Source organism: Olea europaea, unplaced genomic scaffold (assembly GCF_002742605.1).
Source record: "Olea europaea var. sylvestris unplaced genomic scaffold, O_europaea_v1 scaffold1971, whole genome shotgun sequence".
NCBI classification, from domain to species: domain Eukaryota; kingdom Viridiplantae; phylum Streptophyta; class Magnoliopsida; order Lamiales; family Oleaceae; genus Olea; species Olea europaea.
This window is the reverse complement of record NW_019237564.1, coordinates 109353-129092: the sequence shown is the minus strand read 5'-3', so window position 1 is coordinate 129092 and position 19740 is coordinate 109353. Positions and strand designations below refer to the sequence as shown.

The following is a 19740-nucleotide window of genomic DNA, read 5'->3' as shown; positions in this document are numbered from 1 at the left end:
TAGGAAAGCAGCTGACTTGAAATGAAGGGATTCGAGTAGGAAAGGAAGACTATTTAACAAACACCTCAGCTTGTATTCAGCAACCAGACAATTGTGTTGATTATTTGAGTTTTGTTACACAATTGTAATTGCTATATATATCACTATCAAATGTATAGTGTTGTGTGCTCTTAAATTAACTCACTGGTCACATGATCTATTTACCTATATGAACTTGGAGATGTTGAGATTAATATAGTTGATATTATATTAGAATCAAGTCAAACGGATCATGTGAGAGTGGGAGATGTTGGAAGAAAACGGGTCACCCATGTGGGTTGACCTGACCCGATTTGCATGGAAATGAATTTTGGATGGAGGAGTTGAAAATTGAATTTGAATATTAACCTCCCCACCACCAATAACTCCCATGAAACTTCCATAATTCATAATTCTGAAAAGCAAACAAAAAAATGTGGGTTAAGGGAAGTAGTAGGCATACATGAGGAAAAAGACTTGACTTCAAAAATATTGCATCTCAAAATTGGTTCTTGGATTGTGGCTATCAAATTCCTTCCTTTGTGATCGAGTTTCTGACTAGAAGAGGAGTACTTGGTGAGCAATCAAATGCCAGGAAGACAAGTAATACATTCTTTCGTTTTCTTGGGATTTCAAGTAAGTTTTAATATTCCAAACTCGGTTATAAGTGTGCAAACACGTTTTACAGACATATTATAACTATACATTAGCCGATGCATATATACTTATAATTTTATGTCGTCGAACATAAAACACATATGGTATTATTTGGTGACACTACACATCTTTAAAGTGCAGTCAATTCATGGGATGATTATTTGGCCTCACAATGAAATAATTATATTAAGCATTTAATAGCAATAAAATAATTATTAAATTTCGTAATAAGAAATTTCCTAGACCCATAGGTATAGAAACATTTGTATTTGATATTACTAAAGTCTGTATAAATTCAATATGTGATAACAAAATTTACAAAATTGAATTGGCAGTGGTTAATTCAATATAAAGAAGGTCTTCATAGCATTAATGTATGTGTTTATCTTATGCAGTGGTTTCTAGTTTTTCAATGACTATAGTTAAAGTCCAATTCCTTTTGTAGTGACAATTTTTAAAATGGAAGGATAAGATTCTCCTTACTGTCAAGTGTATTGATCTTGATTTGGCATTCCATGTGGATAAACCACTTGTCCCTATGAAATCAGGTATGCTAGAGGAGAGGTCAATATATGAATAGGAAAAATCCAATCGCTTGAACTTGAGTCTCATGAAGACTCATGTTAGTAAAAGTATCAAGGGATCAATCCTTCATTGTGATAAGGCTAAGGACTTCATAAAGGCTATTGAAGAGCACTTTAAAAGTTTTAACAAAATTTTTTCCAACACTCTAAAGAAAAGGCTTCTGCACAAAGTAGTAAAATTTGATAGGTGTGTATGTGCACATAAAGGAAATGAGAAACATTGCTAATTGACTTAAATCCCTAGAGATAGAACTTTTGGAGTCATTCCTTGTTCATCTCATTCTGAACTCTCTTCCTATGAAGTATGGTCTATTAAAATATCGTATAATGTACTAAGGAAAAATGGACTGTAAATGAACTCCCTATGATGCGTGTTCAAGAGGAAGAAAGACTAAAGTAGAATAAGTTGGAAACTGCTTATCTGACATCTCATGATAAATGAAATGAGAACAAGAGTAAAGTAAAAGAGCAATAAAGATGTCTACTTATTTTATAAGAAGAAAGGGCATATAAAGAAGCATTGTTTCAAGTATACGAAATGGCTTGAAAATAAAGGTACTATTATCTCTTTAGAGTGTCATGAATATCTTTGGATTAACATTTCAAACAATATATGGTGGATTGATTTGGGTAGTACAATTCACATTGCCAATACTATGTGGGGGTTCTGTACATAAGAAAACCACAATAAAATGAGCAAAGAGTCTATAAGGAAAACCAGTTGAGTTCAACTATTGAAGGCGTGTGATCTTTTAGATTAATTTTAAATTCTGGTTTTAATTTAGATCTTAAAAACATTTTTTATGTTCCAAGCTTTTTCAATAATCTAGTTTCTATTTCTAGACTAGTTTATTTGGGTTTCAAGTTTGTATTTGAAAATAGATCCTTTAGCCTATTTTGCAATTCAGTTAATCTAAAATAACGTAGTCTTCTTATAGGGAGACTGATGTAATTTGATACTAGACATACTTATTTTAATAAGAAACTGGACAATGGTGGAGGTCGTGAATTTATACATGCCTATAAACCCTCTCCCACTTGTTATTTTGAACCGTTGGGTTTTCATTTAATAAATAATGAGCCAACTATAAACAATTATATTGGCACCAAATTATTAAATATATATTTTCAAACACTTCTAATTAATTTGGAGTTGTAAAAAATTATACAATATCAATGCATATGATTTTGGTGTACCAGGTGGTATTTCATTTAATGTACATGACATGGGATAATTATCCATTCATTCATCATCCATAAAACAAGTTCAATCCTTTTAAAAAAATAAAAGCACTTATCCAATAAGATTGGCTCAAATTTTTAAAAGGAAAAAGGCCCAAAAACTTAAAATTAACCTAATTTCCAAAAAGAGGCCGCCAAAAACGCTATAGTCGAGTGGCGGCGGCTGCGGGCAATCGTTGCTACCTGTTGCACCAGTTGTTGCATTCGATTGCTATGGTTGCTGCTGCTACAATTGTTTTGCTTCTTGTTTGTTCCATCTCTATCTCCTTCCACTTTTCTTTCTTTCCATATTTTCAACCAACACCTCCACAACCATGAGTTTTTCATCTCCAAAACACCAAGTTTCCAAAGAAGAAATAGCAACATAAGAGATTTTAGAGTCCAAAACTTCACCCCCTTCTCTTGGTACAAAAGTATTGAAATATGGAAAATGAATACACAAGTGAATAATGGATCTTATATCACCTTGAGATCATTGGATATTTTTAAATCCTCAAACATAAGGGTGAGATAATAACCTTGAAAGAGGTTTTAACAAGCTAGCAAAATGCTTCCTCCCTTATATCTTTTCCCCTATTTTCTTTTAGGTGCCTCTCTTTTGGAAAATTTGAAGAAGGGTGACTAAACCTAAAACCTTGATAAATGTTCCCATAAAGGCCATATTTATAATATTGAATTAGGGTTTCATAATTGCGCAATTTTTTTTGGACTTTGTTGCAGTAGGCCAATTAAATCACATACTTTTAATAGAACCAAGAGATGGACCTAACCGAACTCACAAGATCCAAGTTCCAATAGATATTTCTAATTGGGTCAAGTCTTGACCAATTAAGATACATATATTAATTCTGGCTTATTTTACCAAAACTTCGAAATTGCATACTCAAGTCGAGTGATAATTGCGGATGCAAATTATGATCGAATAACAATATCCTCCAATCATTATTCCATAATTCAACCCTCATTTGACCATCAATATGTTGAAATCGACAAAATAATATATTTCCCTTTCAACGTGCATCCCCCCCCCCCCAAAAGTCCCATTTTGATAAGTTTAATCGTTGTGAACTAAACACAACATAGAGTCCAACGATCCCATCTTTGAATTACTGAGTTCGGGTTCAAATGCCTATAGAAAAATTCTCGAAGTAATGATCGTCTCATTGAGATGATTATCGAATTATTATTGCAAGAATATAATCCTAACTATTTCACCCCGATTCCCAAAGCATCAAGATCAATCTTTAAATTAAGACTTCACTCATTGGTATCTCAAAGAATTTGAACTATCAAAACACATTATTATTCTAATTCACAAATATGGACAAATCTCAATAAGAATAATGCAATATTATCATCATAAAACGTTCAACTTTATGTATCGATTGTAAACGATATATTTTGATTACATCACAAATTGTGTCTCACTATACTTAAACCATAGAGAACACAATTTTTGACGCCATATATGATCATGAAACTTAAAAATTGTTTCAAATTATAACACGTGAATGATCGAATATTAATTCATAACGTCGTTATGCAAAATAATACTTGGAGGGCATCAAACTAACAACGTCATCCTACCTCAGCTCATTGGTCATGTGATAAATGACCGCTTAGATATTTGGCCGATACAATTCAATATGGGTTATTCCAAAGTAAAATTTGTTAAATTGTGACTCAAATTAGGAGTCTTTGGAAGTGGCAAACAAAAGGAAAGGGAATCAAAGTTGTATTTTGCAAATTAAGGAAAGAAAATTTTATTGGAGCCATGTGGAAATATGAAAGAATCAAAGTGAAATCAATTCCAAAGAAATAGGGAAAGTGGCGTGTTCCCTGTTCACGTGTCTCGGCAGATTTTTTTTTCTCTTTTTTCTTTGTTTACACATTTCCTTTTTTCTTAATTTCCATATTTTGCCAATTCCTAGGACTAGACTCGTGTACTATAAATATATGACTCATCTTTCAATATTGTTGAAGCCAACTGCTGTAATTCTCTCCTTTCATAGTGATTGAATAAAATAACATCGTTCCTCTGTCAGTTCCCTTTTATTTTGCATCTTTTACTTTAATCTTGTTCTTGGTTATTTTCTAATCTTTATTTATACTTCATATTGGGTTCATCAAATCTCAATTCTTGCGTTGTCTTCATCGGTCCCAACAAAATTTCACCACTTTACCTTCATGCTTTCTCTGACGTGGATTGGGCTCGAAATCCATTTGACAGGTCATCATCTAGCCCCCATATTGCCTTTTTTGGTCACAATGCTGTCTCCTAGTCATCAAAGAAGCACAAAATCCTTTGCTCGATCATCAACTGATGCTGAATATCGGGTTGTTGTTTCTGCAGCCTCTTAAGTAATTTGGGTAAAGTCTCTTTTATCTGAACTTGGTGTGTCTATTCTATCAGCACCTCCAATCTATTGTGACAATGTGGGGACGACATATCTTTGGGTCAATCCAATATTTCACTCCGTATGGAACATATTGCAACAGATTATCACTTTGTTAGGGATAAGGTACAGAACCGTGAGCTTCAAGTCTCTTATGTGTCGAACAATGATCAAATCGCAAATGCCTTACAAAACCACTATCCTCTTCTTGTATTCAGGATCTTTGCGTCAAGATTGGTGTGCTTTCATCTACCATCTTGAGGAGACGTAACGAGTAGGCTCCTAAAGAATCAAACTTATCTCATTTTTAGTTTTAGATATTATGATATGGTTATCCATGTAAACACAATAGTCCATAGGAATAGCAATTCTTTGCATTTATATCCACTAATATGTATATATACTTCACCTTGGTTTAAATACAATTAAGCCTTTCTATTACCAAGTATCACATCAATTAATTTTCTTGAGCACAACTAAAAGAATATTAAGAGAATGTCTAATGTCTTCAACTTTTACACTATGCAGGACCAGAATATTGTCCTTTTGTATGCTTTAATTTGATGGGACAATGAATTTGAAGAAATTTGTAAAAATGAGCAAATTGATCATTAACCTGGTTGCATTTTTAGTCTTTGGACAAGATTCCATCAAGTTTACATTTAATATAGAAAATATTTGTTGAAAGGACGCAGGGAACTTGTGAAGATGAATCTTGAAAGGCTGTAATTGAAAAGTAATTGAAAACAGACACTGTGCGTTATATGTACATTACGAGCTTTAAATAAAGTAACAAAATCTAATGTATTGGTTAGAATTCAAGGATCTAATTGAGAATGGGGTGATGCCGTGATGGAGGTCTGATTCTTGTGTATGAATGCTCATCGCCGAAGATGAACTTAGTTATGGTGTCTCGAGTACCTTCACGATTTTCGACATTTCTTTTTATCATAATTACGGTGAAAAACAACAACTCTATTATTTCTCAATCAAGATTGCATGGAGATGAATCTTAGAAATTAGTTGAGAATCCTTTGATTTAACTATCTTTTGGTGAACTTCGAATAGGGTGATAAATTATGGATCACTTGTCTGTTTACATACTAAACAAATTGTTAGAATATGTAGATACATATTAAATGTATCCACATGCCGCTTCAACAATAATTTTGTCCATTCTCCATTTAACCATGTCTCTTGTTCCTTTTTAAAGGTCGGGAATCAATTCACAACTCAAGTGATATATGGGAACCTACGGTGCAATTTTTCTAAAATTTAAGCAGATGGAATGACATATCTATAATATATTAAAATATCACATCAAATATAATCATTTTTCGGACGATTTTAACCTGCTACAATTCAATTATTTCAAGAATACCTTTCTTTTTATATTTCAATATATAATACATGCTACAAAATTATTGTCATTTATGAAATTTGTGTTATTAATTCTCAATTAATTGACATTCACCTTAATCTAGATTCAATGAATTTTTACTTGATGAATCTTGAATTACGTGAATCTAGAGTCACTATGTATGAATTTACTCATATTCATGTATATATAAATTTTAATGGGTGTTTAAATTTATGTATTAACAATTAATTTTTATATATCAAATGTAATATAAAAAGATTGCTCATTTATAGGATGTCGAAGTCGAGATTGGGGCTAGGCAAGCCTAGGTGAGTCCTAAATATAAAAAAACGTTTTCTTATTTTAATATTATATTTTTAATTTTTTTAATTTTTAATCAACCAAAAAATCATTTAATAACTAAAATAATACCTACTAAAATATAAAATTATAAAATACTTTATTTAAAAAAAAAGTGCCTAGGCACAAAAATAGTACAAAAAATATACAAAAAGCGCAAGGCGGGTCGTTTTGTACCCACTTCACGCCGCACCTAGGCACTGCTTTTTAAAACATTGAATAAAAGAGGAACTTCATGTAAAATGAAAATCTTGAAAGAACGTCGCATAATGTGATCAAGCTAATTCAAAACATGTCACACAATCAAACTTGAGCACAAAGATTAGTGTATAAAAATGAGGTTAATTCAACAAAGCTTCAAGAAAGACTTTGAATGAAAACAAAGAACATCTTGCAACAACTCGAGTTGAAGAAGAAGGAGAAATCGAAGACAAAGGATGATAGAATTTGATTTTGACTCCAAAAACTTAAAAATTAATTATTATTTTTAGTAATCCTTTCTTCTTCCAACCTTTCTATCTTCCCATTCATTTTCTGTGGGCCCTTCTTCCCCTAATTCTTTCCATTCTAGCAACGAGTTATCTAGAATAATTCGTAAATCTAGAGCCGCTAATTGTTCCCGAATATCACCTGCACCAGCATAAATTTCTAGATTGCGAAATGTATTAAAGCCTTGGGTAATGAAAAACAGTGGGATGCACCTTTCTAGAATGCCATTTTAAAAAGTTCCTCCTCGATTGGATTCATCTATTGGTTATCAAAAGGCTAAATTGAGCTGAAGAAGGCCTTTCAAAATTGGGGGAAAATGACGAAGATGACAATTGCAGCATATGTGTGATCGACTAAATTCAGAATATATCAGACGATACAACTTGAGAACATCTGCGTCTCTCGTCCCCCATTCTGTTTTTTTCCAAGAAAGAATTTGTATAGAAACAATTTCAATACTGTCTAAAAACCAAAAGAGAAGTTCAATTTCCATAAGGACATTAAACGTTAATTATTACAAATAAAAAGAAGGAAAATTACAAGGCCTAAGTTACTCAACATTCAAGGAACAATCTTGTGTGATTTCATCTTATCAATGACCGAAATGAGTGAATATTTGGTGTTTCTGAATCCCAGAAAACCGTGTTCTTTGCTTTTATTCATACTGTCCAACATACACTCAAAACCAAAAATCACATCAGCAAACCAGAATGTTGCAACCTCCTCTAATTTAGTAGCCTCAAGATTGTTTTTCTTCACAATTTCATCCCAAACCGGCCCTTTATCTTTCATTCTTTCTGTTAAGCTCACATACGGCTCATTTTCATCGAATTCTATATATTCGAGTTCAAATTGTTCAGCCAATATCTTCCACATATGCTTCCACTTGAAAAGGTCCCCATTGCTGCAGTTGAAACCTTCGTTCTTCCCATTGGGGTCGACCGCGCTCCAAATTTGGTGCTCGGCTATTAAGTCTGCATCTGATGCCACTGAATAACAGTTCCAGGCCGCTTTTGTGCCGGGGAATTTGAAGGGCGCGTTTTCGTGCTTGCATATTGCAGCATAGACACAAAGGGAGCCTATTAAGTTCATCTTGCTGTATGGAGAAAAGCCGAAAATCACTGCAGCCCTGTGGGAAGACCATGTTAGGCCTTGTTTCTTCTTGCAGGCTTCCATTGCTATATCCTCGAGTGTGTAGTAAAAGTTGATGACATCTAATCTGGGCACATCCTCCACAAATGGAGTTTCATGGGGTTTGATCTTACCAAAGGCTTCGAATGGTCCTATGTAATGTTTGTGTCCTGTCTGAAGGCAAATATGGCTAAGATTTGGTGCATTTGGCATCACTGCATCAAGAACGTTTTGCAACATGCCACCATTCACTTTACAGCATTCTGCTTCCGTGGGAAAATTAGCCCAAGTCACCCAAAAAATATGGGTTATATCAGTTAGGGGAGAAAGCTTGGCTGATGTTTCTTTCCCATCCGCCACGTCGCACTGGATGTACTGAACGGGGTGGTCGGCGTTCCACGGTGGCTGTGGGCGGCGAGCTACACCGTAGACCTTCCACGGGCCGCCGGGAGTGTCGGATAATGGGAGGATTTCGGCCAAACTGTTGCCAACAATACCTGTGACACCAATAATCAGGGCCACATGCTGGTAGTTGTTCGAGCCTCCATTTTCAGCTGATGCTTTCTGCAATATCGATTCATTCAAATCATTAATATCATTATAAAAACAGTGAATTATTAAATTTAAGCAGTTCTTAGACACTTGCCATGGCAGCTCCAACGGCACCTTTCCACCACCAACTCATTTTGAAGAGACCAAGATTGTGATACACCTGAATACACACACAGATATATAGGTATAATTTTTGTAGTGGCATTCGTGACCCCATATAGTAGACGGTTTACGTTGCGCCACACAAGCTTATCATAGCTGTGGAAATTGCAAGGAAAGTTATCAATTTTGGATCTAGTAGAAATTACTCACCAATATTTAATTCTAAACAGTTTAATCTTGAGAATCACTTTTTAAAGCACTATTAGTCCCAAATAAGGTTTTTATAGCTACTGTTTGGGCTCCGTTAATGTTACATTTAAATTCAAAAACTTTTCTTCATTTTTAACAACACATTTTTCAAAAAATCATTATTATGTAATACATGTTTCCTCAAAATTTGATTTTAATGAAGCCCAAATAACGCCATAATAAAATTTTTGTTAAGTAGATATGAAAATTTTAAAGGATATATCTATCTGTCCACTACTTTTTATTCATCACCCCTTGAAAACAAGTAAATTTAACAAAACATTATAAATTGAAGAGCATGAAATCAAGAACCCGTTTTGGAGTGATTTTTCACCTTAAAAAATTGATTTTTTGACCGTTGTTTCATTATTTCAGCCTTCATATTTGACTTCTTCTCTCACATGTGGCTCACACTTTTCTCCTAATGATCAAAAAATCAATTCTCAAAATCATTATCAAACAGGTCCCAAATAAAACTAATAGCTGATGATATAAAGTATAAAAGTGAAAAGTTCAAGATTGGAAATACTAATTGCTAAAGACATTTTAAAATTATTATGTCAATACAAAATTCAATAGGTTAGGGACCTTTGGTACAATTTTCTTTTATTTTCATGCATACGGGAAGTGGAGGACCGTGGTGTACTATCCTGGACCCGAAATCAGTAAAGAGGTGAGATCAAAGTTCCCACCAACCAACTTTATGTCCAATATGGCGTGGAATGCAGCAGCAAAAGACTACACATTAAAAAACTAATATAATATACCGCACGAGGTGCACATTCACGTATCTAATTCTAAAGCATATTTGGCCAATATAGGAGTAATAATCAGTCTGGCGTCACTTCACAAATCCAGACATGACTTAGTACATATTTTTCAAAGGTTGAACCCCAACATTAAGGGTCCCTCACCGTCCCGTTCCTGGAGTATCGTGAGAGAGGTTAATCGCGGAATGTGCCCCAACAGACTAGGAAACAAGAGCTGCCTGTACACTGATGTCCACAAAAAGTCCAAATTCATATTTTAGAAATTGAACCCTTACATTACGGCTGCCGACAAGACTGAGTATACTTCACCCTTATCATTTGCACCATTAGGATATATCCCGAGGGGCATAACATAGTACATATTTCTTTAACATACTAGTGTATAATTACCTGAAAGCATCCACGCACTACACTTGATGCAAGGTGCTCACCTATTCGCAATGTATATCTTTTAGTTAGTCTGTATGCTCATACACAATATATTGTCCTGTCAAAGCATACTCATTGGAAACGAGCTAACCTAACTCCTTCCAAAACATTAAGGGTCATTCACATACCACAACGTGATCCTTGTACATCATCACTTCTTACAAGCATTTTAGCTTAATGCTTGCCACCATACGATTTGTCAATGCCTTACCCAATTAAGGTCATCCTTTTTTTCTTTTTTGGTCGGTAAAATGTAAAATCTATTGATCAAAAATCATGTACAAGTACACCGAGCAACTCAAAAGTCTAAATATGTACAAATGACAAAGTTCTAACAATCCAACACTAGAGATTCAAAATGAACTAAAACAATAGGATACAAAGAGAACGAGACTTCGTATACATGCGTTTAAATCCATCTCACAATACTATCAATACATGGTTGGAGATCCTCAAAAATTATTCTATTCCGTACCGTCCAAATTTGATAGACCGTGCTAGCAAGTGCGCTTTTCTTGGCTTTAGATTGCCAAGATGTACCTCGAGCTTCTTTCTTCATCCATTTTAATGCACTAAGTATTGTTGATCTTCTAATTCCTAACCAGTCTTTGATCCATCCCCAGATGCTTGAAGTCACAATTTACTAAAAAAGAAGGTGCTGGTCAGTTTCGGGCTGTGAACCACAAAAAACGCATGTCCTGTAATGTTTAAATATATTAACTTATCCTTCATTAAGAGCTTCAATTGTGCAGCCAACCACAGCATGAAAGAGTGTTTTGGAGTGATATAAGGTCTCCAAATCTCTCCCATTCAAATCTTTTTGTTCCCTTCGGCCTAAAAAATTGATAAGCATTGAAAGTAGAAAAATGGCCAGAAGCTGTCCAGTTGGACAGCCTACTAATAGCAGCACAATCAGTTAGTTCCGGCCCTCTAAGCTGATTACGAACTTCCAACAGCTTCTTGATCAAAGGAGAGTGATCTTTCCTTGCCATACACTCCCAAATACTAGTCCCCCGGATGTAAACTTGATTAATCCATTTAGTCCATAGAGTGTCTTTCTTGCTATGAATATTCCAAATGACTTTCGAAAGGAGTGCTGAATTCCAGCATTTTATATCTCTAAATCCAAGGCCACCCTGAAGTTTCGGCAAGCAAACATTTCTCCAAGCAACCAATGATTTGTTGGTACCCCAAAGGATGTTGCATAAGCTAGTGATCTTTGAAGCAACCGCAGCTAGGATAGGAAAGACGTAAAGCCAAAAACATTCCACACCTTGTAGAACAGCTATTATAAGTTCCGCTCTACCCACATAGGACAAAGGTGCCTTGGACCAACCACAAATGTAAGCTGTAATTTTGCTGATAAGAGAGTCATATGAGCTGATTTTCAACCTCCCAGCAGCAAGAGGAATCCCCAAATACCAAAATGGAATGATACCCTTTGACATATTGGTTACCTCATGGATCTCCTCAAGCTCTTGCCCATGAACCCCAGCTGTGTACAAGCTAGATTTGTTAATGGTCATCCTTAATCCCAACATGTTTCCAAACTTAGCCAAACAATCCATCAAGATACCAACCGAAATTGGATCTCCTCTAGCAAAAAGCATCAAGTCATCCGCAAATGCCAAGTGCGTAATCTTTAAAGGGCCACATTTAGGGTGATAGTTGAATTCACTATTCTCCGTCGCTCCCTTCAACATTCTTTAAAATACTTAAGCCAAATGACAAACAAAAAAGGCGAAAGAGGGTCACCTCGACGAAGACCCCTTTTCCCTTTAAAGAAACCATGTAGACTACCATTAAGCACAATAGAATATGAAGGGAATCACATTCCATCACTCATCCAGTGAACTTCAAAGGAAAGCCAAGACCACGAAGCACACTCTCAAGAAAGTCCCAATTGACCGAGTCATATGCCTTCTTAAGTTCTTAAGATCAATTTTGAGAAGACATCTAGGAGACACCCTTTTACAATTGTATTGCCTCGAGAGCTCTTGAGCAAGATGAATATTCTCTGTCATACTCCTCCCTTCCACAAATGCACCTTGAGTTTGATCCACAATGGACCTAAGGATAGGTCCCAACCGAGATGCAAGGATTTTAGCAATTACTTTGTAGAACACATTACAACATGTGATAGGCCTATAGTCACCAACGGATATAGAGTGATTAGCTTTGGGAACTAAAGTGATAAACTTACGATTCGTTTGCTTAGGAAGAGAGCTAGAAGCAAAGAACTCTTCAATTGCCTCCATGAATTCATCACCCACAATATTCCAAGACTTCTTGAAGAAGCAAGAAGTATATCCATCCGGTCCCAAGGACTTATCATCACCAATATTAAATAAGGCATCTTTGATTTCTTCCCTCGAAACATCACCGAGAGCCTTTATATAACAACTAGTGTGGACCATGTTTTGCACAATAACTACTTTAATTTTTGTAATTTAATTATGTATATTGCACATAGTACTTTATTATTATTGATTATACAAAATAATATTTTAAGTAGATTATGTATATAAAATAATACATCAAAAGCATAGAAATAAACAAAAATTATGGAGAATTAAAAGTCATACATTACGTCACTTTACTTAAAGGATATGAATGTTGTCATCCCAGTTCATGAAAGAAATCTAACATCAAAAACTCAGCCAAAATTCATCACTTGTACCAGTACTTCTATATGGTAATACATCAAAGTCCATTAGTCCAATTGAGTTCCAAGAAGACATACTCTTCTTTAAAAATTTTGTTGCTACTTAATTCACAGATGATTTCAATAGTTGTATTTAAAAAACAAAAAAAAAAAAAAAAAAAAAAAAAAAAAAAAAACCAACTTGATTTCTAATTTGAACTGCTGGAAATCTGGTACATTTATTTTAGGGTTGGATCCACAATGCTGCCAGGGGGACTCAAATGATTTCTTCAACATTAAGCTTACTGGATGCTACCATCTTTTGTTTCTTTAGTTGCTAAATGTCTTCTTTTTCAAACACCAAGTTTCCTCGAGCATTAGGTGCATAGGTGTGAAGTGAGACATTTTTCTTCTTCTGTAGATGTCTTCTTTTTCAAACACCGAGTTTCCTCGAGCATTAGGTGCATAGGTGTGAAGTGAGACATTTTTCTTCTTCTGTAGATATGGCAACATCGCTGGAGGTCCCTTCGTAGGCCCACAGTTGTTATCAAGAATATATAGCACGTTAAACCTTGGTTGGTTCGTTTTAGGATCCAGGGTTCCATATTTTATGGAAATGAAATGGTCATCACTTACATAAAATCATGAGCATTGATGACATGTTTTGGCTGTTCGAAAATTAATGAAGATACTATCAGTATATTTAAGTAGAAAATATTGGCAAACATAATAGATCGTAAGAAATACTTTATCAATTTATCATCCTTCAAATTTTCAGCTAGTAGTTTTAGGAATTTTTCGATTAATTTACCAAACAATGATGCAAAGATAGTTCCAGTATTATCTGCAATACAAACATTGCATTTTGCTCTGGAAAAGACAAAAAAAAAAAAAGGCAAAATAAGTATCATAGACATTTTAACTTCACATTGTGTACTATACAAGGATTGAAAGAAACAAAGAGATACTAATAGAAATGATTGCTCAAAAGATGTATTATTTGCCAAACACATCCAATATTTCACCCCTTCAAAGAACAAAATAATCAACGTCAAAGATATTTCAGAATACTCATTGATGGTATATTAACTACTAAACGTAAAAGTAAAACCATTACTTATTTTCTTTAAAATATCTTCAATTATCTACCTCATAGCTATTTACGTTCGAAAACAAATCTAACATTCGTCTATGTATTGCAGTGCAAACCATTCTAGATAAGAGGTCAATTACAATTCAAAGTAGGAGGTCAATCACTTTGGTATATGGCTTGTGGCACCTGTGGTTGGATGTCTTTTGCCTAGTGAAATGAAATGTATTTTGCAATTATTGCAAATAAATGCATGCAAGAGTAATTCCAAGGTAATAACTCCTATTGTAATACCATCTACCCAAAATAATGATTATGTATAGTGTAACTAATAGTAAATTTAAACAATGCAAAAAAAAAAAAAAAAAAAAAAAAAAAAAAAAAAGGGAAAAAAAAAAAACACACAATTATTTTATTTCAGCAATTAAAAAAAAAAAAAAAAAAAAAAAAAAAAAAAAAAAAAAAGGTGTAAAGAGTAAACTGACCATTATTTTATTTCAGCAATTTTTTCAAACTTTGGATTAATGAGGGTCGAACTGTTTGCTTTAGTCGATAATGATACCCCTATTAAGTATGACGCAATCATGTAATGAAGTTAGATTTTCGTAATAGCAAAAGCCTATGAAAAGTGTTGATTAGATTGTGATTTCATTAACCTTTGAATGTTGTGACTTTCAAATGGTTGCCAAGGATCATTTCTTTTTTCATAAGGCAGTCACCGATTTCAACTCTTCCACGGTCGATAAAGTTGTTCCATACTGTTAGAATAATTGCTTGCAATCTGCACATAAAGATGTCAAATTTCAGATTAATTGATATAATAAATAAACTATTGTTTTTTGTGTGAAGCTTTATACTTATCTATAAATAACTTTCGTTCACAAGTACAATGTCTTGGACAATTACATCCATACTCTTAATGCTTGGAATTTTTCATTTTGGCTGAATGTCAGACAGTAATGCCGATTAATGCTGCATAGAAAATTTGAAAAAAAAAAAAAAATTCTCCGAAACGTATTAGTTTGAAATTTTAATTTATACCAAAATTTTGGAAAGGGCTATACTTATTGAATAGTAGGTGTTACCTATTTCGACATTAGTATCTATGTAGTTTTGAAGTTCATCAAACGGTGTAAACTAAAAGCATGACTCTACAAGAGGGCTATGGTCTTCATGTGATTCTTCAATTCGAGTTGAACCACTGATTGTCCATTGTGTATGTCCAAAAATTGATCTGAATCGTTCATTTGTTTGCTTGACATATGCGTTCGAAATCAAGTATGTCTTTGATGGCACTAAGGTATGTTCAAGAGCTTTGATATTCTAAGAAAATACGGTTGCTTGGACTTTGTTTTCCTACATTAAATAATAGGACATTACATAATAAATATTAGTACATAAATTTGTAGATGTGCATTGTAACACATACTTAACTGTATGATTAAATGTAAATTACCTCAAGAATTATGGTCTAAGAATATTATTGCAGTATCCATCAATCGAAGGTGCTGATACATTCCATTTCCCTTATATGATGCTCGTGAAGTTATTTTTTATTTTTTTCGACAACAACCACTTTACATATCCATCCGCTTTCTCTAGGTGCAATATTTGGAATTAGTTGCCCCCCGGGGCATACCCTAGTGATGCAAAAGACAGGAATTCGGTTATCTCACGCCTTGTTGATAGTCGCAGTGTGGGGGTTCGATTCCTGAAACATGGAATTGGACTCCTTGTAGACACAGTGTACAGACAACTCTTGTTCTCTAGCCTGTTGGGCATATTTCGCGATTTACCTCCCTCACAAAGTTTTAGTGGCGAGGCGGTGGGGGCCCTCAAGGTTGGGGTTCAACTTTTTTTTTTTTTTTTTTTTTTTTTTTTTTATATTTGGAATTAGTTTCAGTATGGATGACATTTTGCAGGACAGCTACATCAGAAAGAAGCATCAAACATTAATAATATAAAAGACGAACCAGTTAATGAATATACTTTTCTTTTTCCAGAAGGAACATTGATAGTTGTAACTATATTTCTGTTCGTCAAACAAATAAATCAGCTTAAAGTAAGAGAAGTAGCAACTACAAATTCTGTGAAAGTGCCTCTAAACACTTCCTACAATATCAAATTTGTCGGAATATTGCAAGTGAAAGTACATTCTGAACATGCAACAAAGTTATTGTTTTGAAAATTGTTCGTGGGAACAAAAAAAACATAAATTTAAACAAAAGCATTCGAAACATACAACGTAGCGAAGTTTGCTAAAATTGATTTGCATTTGTGACGAAAATAGTTACAGTGTGAAATTTTTGCATATTTTAACATAATCTTAGAATGAAAAAGGAAAAAAATTATTTTGCCATATTGAAAAAAAGGTTGAACCCCAATCTTGAGGGCCTCCACCACCCCACCCTTAGAGCTTTGTGAGGGATGTAAATAGCGGAATGTGCCCCAACATGTCAAGGAACAAGAACTGTCTGTACACTGATTTTGCCATATTGTACTATCATGCCATTGTATAGATCAAGTGTGTGAAAGGTTACCTTTTCCATGTTTACTAGTATAGTCACACCCAAACTTTAAATTTAGTGTGTTAAATCAATCTATATAGAAATAAATCATACAACATGAACACCTATTAAATCACAAGATCAAAAGTGTGAATTGATAACACAATATAAAGAAGACGAATACAAAAGATAATATGCAGTTGATCATGCAAGTTCTCAGAATGAAAGAAAAAAAGAAATAAAAATATAGCAACACTATTCACTTTGAGTTCGGAATATTCGAACCATAGTGTTGGTCTCGAGTATTGACCACCATAATTAAAACAAGTACCCCTCATTGTGAGCATTCTCTTTCGCGAAATGGTAAACATGATTCAGAACGTGATTTCGATTGATGGTTCTCCATTCTTCTGGAATATGAGATGAAAGACATACCACAGTTAAGTAAAAAATAATGCAATTGATTTTGAAATTTTATTAGGGGTAAAAAAATACATTTAAATAATTGAACTTACTCGAATGCATGAATGAATTGGCCTTGACCGAAACACCTTTTATATATCTAATTCATTCATTCTTTCAAGTTATAGGGAACATAAGATTACCTTGACCCTTGTAAGGAAAAGAACAACGATATTGAAGGGTAGAGACGTGAAACACAAAAAAATAAATCTTAATTGAGAAAAATAGAACGATATATATATAGAGAGAGAGAGTTCCTATTTTCATGCAACACGAAGAAGACATTTTTCACGTGATGCACCACCGTTATCTAAATAGCAAACAATAAACTATATCTTTAATGCACACTAAACCAGAAGTAGCCAAGAGTTAATGAAAACCCACAATTTATGAAGATAAAAGAAACAATCATTATGTACCTTTTGATGGACAAGAACTGAAATTGATTCTCTAGGTAACCAAATCAACAATGAAGAAGCAAGAAATCAATTTTTATTTTGAATTTTAGAGACACAAAACCAGAGAAAAAATAAATCTTCATTTGCAATTTCGAATATTGAAATTTTGGTTGACAAAAGAAATGAAGAGATTTTGTGGGGTAGAATGAAGAAATCTATACAAGAAATGAGACCAAAGTAGTGGGTAGATGGAAGAAATGTAGAAAAGAAATGAAAGCAGTTCTAAAAGTGAAAATGAAAAGAGAAACAAAATGAAAAAGAGATGTCAGTGCAGTGACGGAATGGAAGATGTATTATGAATAACAAATGAAACATTTTGACTTCAACTTCAACATGACAATCATACTTACTTGAAAGACACATACGACTATAGAACCAACCATCATGACTGCAAGGAAAAAAATATGTATGATTAACTAAAAGAATAGATAGAAGAACGTATTACCTTAAAAAAGCTATAAATGAAATAGATTTTTCTACTTTTCAGTTGTAAGGGGGAAAACAAATTATAATGAGAAATGAAATTTGTTGACCACCAATCTCCAATCTCACTTAAAATATATTTTGCACCTATCTCGTCTACATACCAGGTCGGGTTTGTGTGCTGGGCTCGATCTCGTCGCCACCTTCATTTCAACAGATATAATGATTGCAGATTCCTTACACCTTATCAAATCACTCAATCAGTCAAATATACTTACAAGAAATGCGTCACATTGTCCAAACCCACCAATTAGCTACTACAACTGTCTATCCTGAAGTGGGCTATAATTTTCTCATAAAAAGGAGAATAATTACGATTTGATAGGAGTTGGCCTCAGTAACCAATCAAAAGAGAGATCGGTGGCACACAAATAACACTCAGCATTATGAATAATAATCCGATTGACAAGATATAACTCCAAGAGAATTAAACTTAATTCACTTTATAAATAGAAAAGGATGGTCCCTTCCAATGGACAGGGACCATCGAAGCAATTCACTTCCACAAAGAAACATACTTGTAAACCCCCCTTATCAATAAAAGTGCTCTTTTCTTAAAAGTTGGCTCAAAATAGTGCATAAGTTTTGACTTTAGCAGTTTAGCAATAGAGGAATTACTCATTGTGTAAAATAACCTCATTTTCACCTAAAAACGCCCCAAACAAAAAGTCATGAGTCGCAGTTTTACATCGAGAAGCCAATCTTGCGCTCATCCCAATGAAATGGGCTCCCCACACAGTTTACGAAGAAGGAAAGACCAAATTGAAATAGGCAACCCCTCAAATAACTGTTATGAGGGAAGTCATCGAAAGGTTAACAAATGCAGTTAGTAGGCTGGAACGAAATCAGACTCACGCTTTCGCACCTAATATCGAAGTAGAATCCCCAGCTAGGGAAAGAGTCAAACGACTGCCCACTCGGAGATCCCTCCACTTCTCAAGAAAGAATACTCCAAAAGTCGAACCGACAAGGTCAAAAACCCTTCCCTACCAGTGGAGCCAGTCACTAGAAAGCTTGGCAGTGTATTCGACAGATTAGGTTCTCAGCACTCACTGATACCCCAAAGAACGCATGCTAAACCTAACCTGAAACGCACACTTGAGTAAGCAAAACCTAAAATAAGCACTTCGAAAAAGTACATTGCCGACTTGGAAGCTAGAAATAAGGAAGTGGCAGAAGAATATCTCACCAAACATCATTCCTTTTCACAGAAGACATTCTTATCGAACCCTTACCTGAACAGGTGAAGATACCACAGCTGACACCGTATGAAGAGGAAGGAGATCCCTTAGTCACCTAAACAAATACACTTCATGGATAGAGTTGGAAGGAGCAAGTGATATCATCATGTGTCGTGCTTTTCCCTTAACCCTGGGAGACAAGGCTCAAAGGTGTTTAGAAGGTTGCTGAACTCTAAGTGGATGGTTCCTCCATTGAAAATCGATCTAGAGCTGGAGTGGTCTTGATTAGCCCCAATGAACACTTGTTTTGTGAGGCTCTGCCCTTCAACTTCAAGAGTTCCAATAATGAAGCTGAATACAAAGTATTGATTGTCGGAGTAAAGATGGCCAAGGAGTTAAGAATTGCTTGGCTAATAGTGTATAGCGACTCACAGTTGCTGGTCAACCAAATCAACAAAACCTATCGAGCTAAGGAATATAGGATGAACAACTACCTTCTAGTTGTTAGGCAGGAATTCAAAAACTTCCAGACCATTCAAGTCAAGTAAATTCCATGATCCTAGAATGGCCACGAAG

The 19740-nt window shown here is 34.5% G+C and overlaps 1 protein-coding gene across 1 annotated transcript; it reads right to left on the bottom strand.

The window, feature by feature from the left end:
• Nucleotides 1–7569: 7569 nt before the first annotated feature.
• LOC111379316 (3-oxo-Delta(4,5)-steroid 5-beta-reductase-like) lies at nt 7570–9021 on the bottom strand. Its single transcript, XM_023002673.1, has 2 exons — nt 8884–9021; nt 7570–8801 (listed from the first exon to the last, which is right to left on the bottom strand). The coding sequence occupies exons 1-2, from the start codon at nt 9004–9006 to the stop codon at nt 7668–7670; spliced, it is 1257 nt and encodes a 418-aa protein (XP_022858441.1). The 5' UTR covers nt 9007–9021; the 3' UTR covers nt 7570–7667.
• Nucleotides 9022–19740: the final 10719 nt, after the last annotated feature.